Consider the following 9751-nt stretch of genomic DNA (forward strand, 5'->3'; position numbering starts at 1 on the left):
TATCCCCATGGTCATGTGATTAAAATTCAGATGATTAGCAACTGATTCATGCTTATGACCGTTGCTACGTCCCAAGGTCCTGTGATCTCCTTTTGCGGCCCTCTGGGAAGCAAAGTCGACCGGGAAGCCAGATTCACTTAACCCTGTTATTCACTTAACCCTGTTATTCACTTATCAACTGCAATGATTCAGTTAACCACTGTGACAAAAAAGGTTGTAAAATGGGGCAAGGCTCACTTAATGACTGTTTCACTTAACCACAGAAATATTGGGCTCGATTGTGATAATAAGTTGAGGACCTCCTGTGCATAGATGTTTCAGTAATAATTTATGTCCTCATTCTCTGTTCGCAAACACTTCCTCTGGTACAGGAAGTTCTAGACTAGACCGCAGTTGGCGCCGGAACCTCTCTCACTAGTTGTTGTAGTTGTTAATCGAGTTGGAACTGATTTCACAAACCTTTTGTTCCCTCAGTTGTTACATGAGTCATGTGGTTGTTAAGTGAATCTGGCTTCCCCATTGACTTTGCTTGTCAGAATCCCCCCTAGGATGCTTCAACCATTGTAAACATTTGATGATTGTTGAGCAACCATCAAATTCTGATGATGTGACGACAGGTATGTCCAATCACATTGGCCAATAATGAATTCTATTCTATTCTATTCTATTCTATTCTATTCTATTCTCATAAGTGCAAGGACCAGTTGTAAATTACTTTTTTCAGCAGCATTGTAACTCTGAATGGTCGATAAACGAATAGCTATAAGTCAAAGAGGCTACCTGTATGGTAAATAGCCCATGTCTGATTCTGACTCCAATTTTAGCAGATGTTCCCCTTCTATTGAAAAGATCCGGAAGACCATACTTACAATTATTAATGACACCACCCAGAGGATCGCCTTTGAAGTCAAACTCAATATCCATGTATTTTCCCTGGAGAGAAAAAGAAAAGGAGGGGAACATTTGGATCCAAATGAGAAGCCGTGAATCCCTAATGGATCTGATGTGGGCTTCCCTGCCATTTATTTATTTATTTATTTATTTATTTATTTATTTATTTATTTATTTATTTATTTATTTATTTATTTATTTATTTATTTGCTTTGGGCTAGTTCAAGGTATTGCATAGATATGTAGCTGGGTGCGTTTGAAACTCAACTCTCTGAAAACAGAGGAGTCTGGTAGTATTTGAAAAACTAATCTACTTATTGTGATGTGAACAATAGATGCCTCAGCAGGTGGCAGCACCTGAATGATCTTGTTTGAAGTTGGAAGCCAAGCCAAGTCTGCTTGTATGGGAGATAACTCTAACAGCTCTAGATTAGACGATATTCAGTCTAGCATTCTGCAAAAGACAATAGTGGCCCATTTCTGTGTTGTTGCCTGGTTGGGTTCATGAACTCATCAGGAGTTGATCTTGATTGAAAGAATTGCCTATTTTAAAGCTCTATATAGATTAGCATTTAAGGTGTCACAAAACAATCTGTTGGTTTCGTTGCCATAGTTCGACATATTTACTCTTCTGGAAATTGTCTGAAGGCAGTAACTGAGGATCAAATTACATTTGATATGTATACATTCTGCAGTGCACAAGTAAAAGTTATGTACGGGATCTAGATGAGAGAATTGGCACTGGAGGGACTTATGATAATTCTCCTTTCCTTCTTTGCTCTAAAGTCTCATTACTGCAATGTGAAAGATGTTGAGACACATCTTTCATTGTTAACACACTTTCATCAGCTACATGTCCAGTTAGAAATGCATTTTTTTCCTATAGCAACTGCTTCACAACACAATTTCATTATGTTTTATGGTGGGTGGGGGAGCTGACTGTAGAACACAACAATGAACTGCTGCTTTCCACAAGAATTATTTTGGTAGATTCCAGGAAGTGCTTACATCATTCACTCTGCTCTTCTGAAGTCAGGGTAAATGTTAAGTGTGATTTAATTGTACAGGTTGGGTCACAATTCTATTTCCCAATGATTCTAATCTTCTGAAAAACATTTTAGCCTTCAAAACAGCAAAAATAGAATTGTGTACCTGGAAAAGTCCAAGTAAGTTTGTGTTTGAGACAGAGAGGGGAAAAAAGAGAGGATAAAGAAGCCCTTCCACCGTTTCTAAAAATAAAAAGATAAATCTACTTGTCTCTATTAGCAAAAGCAGAATAAATTATGCAGAATGTTTAATTGACCCTTATCATTTATGCAGGTTGGATCATCCCATTTTTCTTTGTGCACCACTTGAGTTGCAGAATTGTGATGCAGGAGCCAGGATTTAAAAAGACTGCTAATCTAGATTTGCCCCCAAGTCTAGATCTATAAGGCATATCTTCTAAGAAACATTGGAAGTTGTGCTAGTTCCACTCAGTAGTAATTCTCCATTAACTACTTACAAATCGGGAGGAGTTGTCATTGCGGATGGTTTTGGCATTCCCAAAAGCTGAAAGAAGAGGTAAAAAAATTGCTCATTTACCTAGGAATAATTTTGTAGGCTAGCCACTGTGTTATAAAGGCAAAATTAGGGAGGCAATATACCAGTAAATATAGACCAGGGGTTCCAAAATGCTCATTCATTGACCGCCTTCATGAAGTTTCAGATTGTTCATTGAGCCCCAAACATTCATTATATGAAAATAATTTAATAAATATTGTTTCAATTAGTAGTACTATGAATAACGACAATAGGAACAATGAATAATCCCTTGGATAGTTTGGGGGTCAATACTGACCACTTTGGAGAACCCTGGTGTAATATAGACCAACAATAAGAAAAACAACTAACAGCGCATCAGTTTCCCCCCCAATTTGGTGCCTTCAAACATATTAGCCATCCAGTATAGCCAACAAGCACAGGGGAGAATTCCAATCAACATGTTGAGGACATTTCTGGAAAATTTGAAAAAGGTCAGTTTGCCATAGCCAACTTGCTACGGCCATCCTGCTGCAGGACAACTTGCCAAAGCCAATTCCATGCAGTGTGTTAAATGTTATCCACCACTGTTTCTTTGACATTATTTCCATTGACAAAAATGGAAATAATGTTGAAGAAACAGTGGCAAGTAACATTTATTGTGTTGAGTTGGCTGTGGTAAGCTGTCCTCTGGCGAGGGGGCTGCGGCAAATTGGCTGCGGCAAACTGACCTTTTCCAGGAGTATCCTTAACATATTCGTTGCCTGCAGCAAGATGGCTACAGTGAGTTGGCTGTGGCGAATTGTCCCATTCCAGAAGAAGAAGTGGGGAAGGCTCTTTCAGTCTTTCTTATTGTAAAGGAACTATATAAATATCCCAGTGCTCCCAGGATTGCAAAAAAAAAAAAAAAAAAAGTAAAGGGATTTCTTTTAAACTTGGTTTTAATCTTTGTTAGTCCAGAGCCTTCTATGAGTAAGCATTTTAGACATTGAAATTATAAATAAATAAATGCATTTCCTCCCCCATGTCCCAAGAAGCATGATTATTTGATGTTTTCTTGCTATAATGTTTGGCAGAAGCAAAAGGAAAACAGAGCAGGGAATCTACCAGTGCCCATGCTCTATTAATCCCATTGTCATATAACATATATTGAATTAAGATAAAACCATAATAAAATCATCATAATATGGAACCATAGAATTGCAATGGAATAGATGTTATAATATCTAAAGAAGCTAACTATTTCTGGTGCAGCTGCAGTGAGATCATCCCAAGTGCCCTTAAATTTTCTTAGGAGACATTCTTGAACTATATGTGTTATATTTTTTTTGCAGTGCATCACAATTGTATTGTGGACTCTCAGCCATTCCCCACTTAAGGGGCTTTGCCTTATAAATCATGCCAGTGGTAAGTTAGGGATTGCCATTACAGGCATCAAATTTTATACAGTACTGGTATTTTTTTCTTTTTGCCAGTTCAAGAGCTGGAGAACAGTTCTTTGACTCAGCTGTAAAGAAGTACTCCAACAACCACTCCTTATAACCACTGCAAATACAGTGTAAGTGCCCAACTGGGAGATCTGCACTTTCTCAGCAACAAAATACTGATTTTGCATTATGGGAAAATGTGATAATAGGTAATTGCACAGTGAATGCCTATATGTAGCTCCTATAGCGATCCCTCCCTTTCTCATCCCTTGTAAAGACTGCAAATACATACCTTCCAGGACAGGATTGGACTGCAGCAGCTGTTCCTTGACACGATTCACCTCCTCCCCTTTTCCACATACAGCTGCCACATAGGACATTACCAACTTGCTGGCCTCTAATGATGAAAAGGTGTAAGCATCAAAGAATCAATGACTTGGTAGGGATATTTTAAAAGACCCAGTTTTGGTGAGGTGGATAAGACACAAGGCTAGAAATCAGATGGCTACGAGATCTAGTCCTTCCCTAGGCCAGCTGGGTCACCTTGGGCAAAGTCTCTCTCGCTTATTCCCTAAAAAGGATGCCAGGACATGCCACTGCCAAAAAATAGTTCAGGCATTCATCCAGATAGTCCCCATGACTGTCTGGAAGGGACAAAACAGAGGCAAAGTGGCATATCCTGTCTTATTCCCTACTCAGGAAAAATCCCCAGTAGGTATCCACTACTAAACAATCCCTAATGTAGGTGACTATCCTGTGCCAGAGAATTATTTTTATTTCTCTGCCAGGAGATCCACAGTTTGAGGCAGGCTGTGCCACTGAGTAAGCCCTCTTAAATCATGAGGAAATTCCCCCTTGTGATCATAGAATGCATTTAGAACTTCAATATGAGTTGCTTGTAGGCATCTGGTTTATGTTATTTAGAAAGAAAGGGCACATCTATTATATCACTCCATGTGAATCAAGAATATATTCCTCACAGAGGAATAATTTCCATGTAACTTGCCACCGAAACAGTAACAATTGCTAAAGGAACTCTCTCCAACCTGGTAGCCCCAAATTGGTTACTGCCAGACATCTATATCACGGTATCAGTATTGTATCTCCAAGGAATGGAGCCAATGGGATTTGCTTACTAGGGATGAGGAGTGTTGTAGCCCAATACAACACAGGCTGTGGAAGTTCGCTTAAATTGTTCAAATTTGTAAACGTCTGGCAGTGCCACTAAATTAATTCCAATGAACCACTTTGCCCCTGCATTTCCCCTCCTGCTTCTATATTCTACTTCATTGATTTGAGAAAGCTCAAATCAAGCTGTATTTATTTAAAGAGAGCCCTTCAAGAGTGGCCTGCTCCCAGGCTATTTAGATGACAGTTGAAAAATGTATTGATCTCTGCTCATCTCTGAGTGCTTCAAAAACGCAGCTCCTAATACTAGCAAGAAAAAGGACAGAAGAAGCAGAATTACAAATATTAGGCAAAGTTATCAGAATGTCCTCCCCGCCCAAAGTTTGAGCATGGGATAAGATGATTGCCCAACGAATCTTCTTGATTTGAAGACCTTCCCATCCCTTTTGGTGTTTCCAGTCACATCCCCTACCTGTCCCTGTAGTGATCAACTCAATTCATGAGTGATCCCACCCCTGTCCCATCCAAGCTCCTTATCTACCTAACCCTAACCCAAGCTTGGCTAGGAGTAGCCTCTTGCCAATGATTTATTTTCTCTATGCCCGTCTTGAGGAACCCAGAAATCCTCACTCACCTGTTTTGCCGGCCCCGCTCTCGCCAGTGATAAGGATGCATTGATCTTTGTCTTGATCCCTCAGTGAGTGGTATGCATCATCCGCAATGGCGTAACTGGGCAAACACAGGAAGAAGAGTGAGGAGCGGTGCTGCTTTGGAGTCCCCCCAAGACCTGCCTTCTCCCTCTCATGACTCGGAATCCATTCTTGAGAGTTGTTGGCTATGATAATCCCCACTCCGTTCCCATCTCACTTACATGTGAGGCTTGACAGCAAAGAAGTTGCAGTTCCTATACTCTTCCACTGTTTCTGCTGAGTAAATGGGCAGCGGCTGATATGGGTTCACTGAAATCACCACATTCCCAATGTAGGTCTGTGAGGCAGAAATAGGTTGTTCTCATTAGCAAGATGGCAGCGTTCAGGCTGTAGAAGAAAGAGTCAAAGCTTGGATTTGTCTCAAAGGTGCTTTTTTCAAGAGGTAACTGGGATTTTTGTTTTTTTCTTTGAAGACGTTTCGCTTCTCATCCAAGAAGCTTCTCGGATGAGAAGCGAGATGTCTTCAAAGAAAGTCCAGTTGCCTCTTGAAAAAAAGCACCTTTGGGGAAGAGAGGAGGAGAGGAAAGGAGAGGGAAGAAAGAAAGAGGAAAGGAGAGAACATCTGCGAGGGATAGAAAGAAAAAGAGAGAGGATAGGAAGGGGAAGAGGAAGAGAGGAGTAGGGGAGAGGGAAGGGAAGAAGGAAAGGGAAATGAGAGGAGGAAGGAAGGAAGTAGAGAAGGGCGGAAAGGAGAAAAGGAAGGAAAAGTAGGGTGGTAACAACACAAAATAGGTATATGGGACAGTAAGCAAAGCAATCTCGAATGTATATTTTAACTCTTTATATGGAAAAATAAATGTGTAAAAGTGATAAATACAATAAGAACAATAACTATGTGAACATATACCTGCAATTATATCTAAGAGAATAAAAAAATAAAAAACTTTTTTTTTTTTTAAAAAAAGAACCTTTGGGACAACCATGACCTGGATGACTGAGAATCTCCATACAGATCTGTTCCTTTAGTTCACCATTGCCATCTGCTTCTATTCCTATTTCTTACTCTGGCTCAGGAAGACGGGGGGGGGGGGGGGGGGGGGAAGGAAGCAAAGTGGCCTCATTGCCATGATCTTCTTGCTCGCCATCTTTTTCTACTTGGCAGGCAAACAGCCTGGTGCCATTCACCGAGTAGAGCAAGGCAGCTGCTCAGTGACCACTGCCAAAAGAAAGGCAACAAGAAAGAGCAATCTGCCAGGCCAGACAGTTTTGTATATGGACCAAGAGAAGGCCTCTTCTGGGCTTTAGGATTTGGCAATATAATGTCTTGGTCCAGTCCTGCTAATGCTGGTAAAGAAGATCCACCCACTGCAGGCCTCCTAAAACATGGAGCCCGATAGATTTAATAAATTCCATCGACCTTTCCAGTTTTAGCTGTGTCGTGTCATGTTACCCAAGCTTTGTAGAACTAGAAGGGGAAATTGGGCTTGGCCCATTACTATAAATCAGTACGGGTAGTCCTCAACTTACAACCATTTTAGTGACCATTTGAAATTACAAACAGCACTGAAGAAAGTGACTTATGACTGGTTTTCACAGTTACAACCGTTGCAGCATCCCATGGTCAGGCGATCAAAATTCAGACACTTAATAACTGGCTCATATTTATGACCGTTGCAATGTCCCAGGGGCATGTGATCACCTTTTGTCACCTTCTGACAAGCAAAGTCAATGGGGAAACCAGATTCTCTTAACTATGTTACCAGGGGTGAAATCCACTTACCTTTGCTATACTTTTTTTTTTTAATTTGGCAAGATTTCTTTCTATAGCTGAGGAACAATATGAACATGTTGAACAAGGTGAAGGTTCAACATGTCTTTCTTGCTTTTGGAGCACGACACCTGCCCTACTTAACAGGCCTTTCCCTTATTGCTTTTTCCCATGGCTTCTTTACTTCCCCATCTTCCCTGCACTCCCTGCAATCATCTGATAATTGATGATTCTAGAAGAATAAATTTTCATGCTCCCGATCAATGGATACTGTGCACTATTCCAACTTTCGTTGCACCAGGGAAAAAGAAAACACACAGGAAAACTCCAAAGAGAGGATTATTTCATCTGGTAGAAAGTTAAGACTCTTTTGAATGAAGCTCAGCTCTTGATTTCATAGACAAATGTTTTTTTTTTTTTGGCAAGGGTATGAAACTGCTTTGCCAAGCCCCCTATCTGGGATTTAATCCCCCAATTTCACAGTCTAATCAAGTGTCTCCTATCCAAGCATGGGCCAGGTCTCACCCTGCTTACTGATGTGAAGTTTCTTTTTCTGCTTTTTTTTTTTTTGAGATCAACAAAACTTGGCAAGATGCTACTACCTGACATCAATGAGACAAGGAATTAGATTCAGTATTTTATCCAAATATCTTCTGTGCTAGGCGCAGTTAAAACTGGATGTAATGGATTTTTTTTTAAAGGAATACACTCCTGCGGGTTGAGGCCTCTTTATTTCAAATCGCTTATTAAATATTTGTGTACTCTGTATAAATAAATGGCAATGATACAAGGAACAAATTATTAGTACTTAGGAGGTACAAGCAAGTTAACTTGAATGTTTACATTAATTTTTGCATTGTTCTTAGTTATTCTCTGCTGACTAGGCATTGTATTTTCTTAAAGGCCAGTCCTACCTTGGGTTATAAAGCAGAATTTATGAATAAGAAGTGACCATGAAAAATAACAAATATTATTAGGTTGGAACTCCCTTAAAGTTTCCTATGGTTGAACGCACAGTGCAGAGGTACTTCTGAATAGACTGTGTACAAAAGTTAGTTTGGAGAAGGTGTTGGCTTGGAAACTAGGAGATGGAGAATTGTAGGCTTCCCTTAGGCATGAAAACTGGTTGGGTGATTTGGGGTTCTCTCTCAGCCCAACCCACGTCACAGGTTGTAGTTGTGGGGAAAATGGGAGACAGGAATATTGGGTATATTCACCACCTTGAGTTATATCTAGAAAAATCAGGATACAAATGTAATAATAATGATCACCTGGGATGCAATCCCAAGACTTCTGAAGCACTATTTGAACACCATCGGCATCGATAAAATCAACATCAATCAATTGCAAAAGGCAGCTTTACCTGGAGCAGCTTACATCCTGTGATGGTACCTTTAACACCATCTACCAACAATATCTTGGGAAGGACTCAATAAATACTGGTAGATAAAAATGTCAAAACCAGTCTGGCTGACTGTGCGACCAACTGTAGTAATAATAATATTCGTTTCAATTTTGAGAAGTGACTGCTCTCAAAATGGAAGGGGACCTCTATCTGAAGAATTGCCTGGTTTAATCAAAGGAAGTTGTCAATCCACAATAAGAAACAGAAGATACATGGATCATCCTTCTGTTGAGATGTCTTGCTTTCCTTTTATAGCACTTTTTTCATTTTGCAGCAATGCATAATAATCAGCATATAAAAATATTCATGAAAACCGTTTGGCCCTTTGTGTTGGTTGTATTCTTAGGATAGTAGCGATGTTTGTGACAGTGAAAGTAGCTGCTCTGATTGCATGCTTCATAGTAGATCTTTGCAGGTTCTAAACTAAAGTTGACCCTAAACAAAAAGTCTCCCAGATCTGTTGTTCTCTGTATCCCTCCCCATGTCCACTTACATAGATTTCTTTATGTTCGAAGCGTTTCTTCAAGTTTTGCATCAATGTGTCTTCAGTCAGGGGCTCCAACAGCACCAGGTCTCCTACACCCACAGTGTCAAGCACCGCCATGCTCTCCATAGTTGCAAGAATGGCTGGGATTCCAAGCACAGAGGAAAGTAACCTGCAAGTGAGTGAGTCACAGGTTAAATCCAGATGTTTTTGCTACCCAATCAAGAGCTTTTCACACAATGACTCCTGAAAAACAGTTGCAGATTCTTGGTTTCATTCTGGGTTCCAATGAGAATCCATAGATAATAAAGTGCAACACCCCCCCCCCCAATATAAAGCCCAGTGTGAGTTTTACAACAGTTGAAATAATCAAATAATTAAGATGATCTAGGTCACTGGTTGACTGACTGTACAATTTAGAGAATGGCTCATAAAGGGATGTTTTGGAGAAGGACCCCAAGAATACTATGGACAACC

At 40.1% G+C, this 9751-nt stretch overlaps 1 protein-coding gene across 2 annotated transcripts in view; it reads right to left on the reverse strand.

Annotated features, from left to right (window-relative positions):
* LOC116503093 (unconventional myosin-Ia-like) overlaps window positions 1-9441 on the reverse strand; it is a 61575-nt gene extending 52134 nt beyond the window's left edge. The window contains exons 1-6 of one of the 2 annotated variants that reach the window (XM_032209270.1): window positions 9284-9441; window positions 5839-5954; window positions 5602-5696; window positions 4132-4236; window positions 2396-2442; window positions 870-933 (exon numbers count right to left, since the gene is read on the reverse strand). In XM_032209270.1, the coding sequence (XP_032065161.1) occupies window positions 870-933; window positions 2396-2442; window positions 4132-4236; window positions 5602-5696; window positions 5839-5954; window positions 9284-9403 (547 nt within the window). In that variant the 5' untranslated portion in view covers window positions 9404-9441. Of the gene's footprint in view, window positions 1-869; window positions 934-2395; window positions 2443-4131; window positions 5697-5838; window positions 5955-9283 lie in introns of those variants that run through there. The other variant, XM_032209269.1, reaches the window with a different exon arrangement.
* Window positions 9442-9751: the final 310 nt, after the last annotated feature.

This window comes from Thamnophis elegans, chromosome 2, assembly GCF_009769535.1.
Source record: "Thamnophis elegans isolate rThaEle1 chromosome 2, rThaEle1.pri, whole genome shotgun sequence".
NCBI lineage: Eukaryota > Metazoa > Chordata > Lepidosauria > Squamata > Colubridae > Thamnophis > Thamnophis elegans.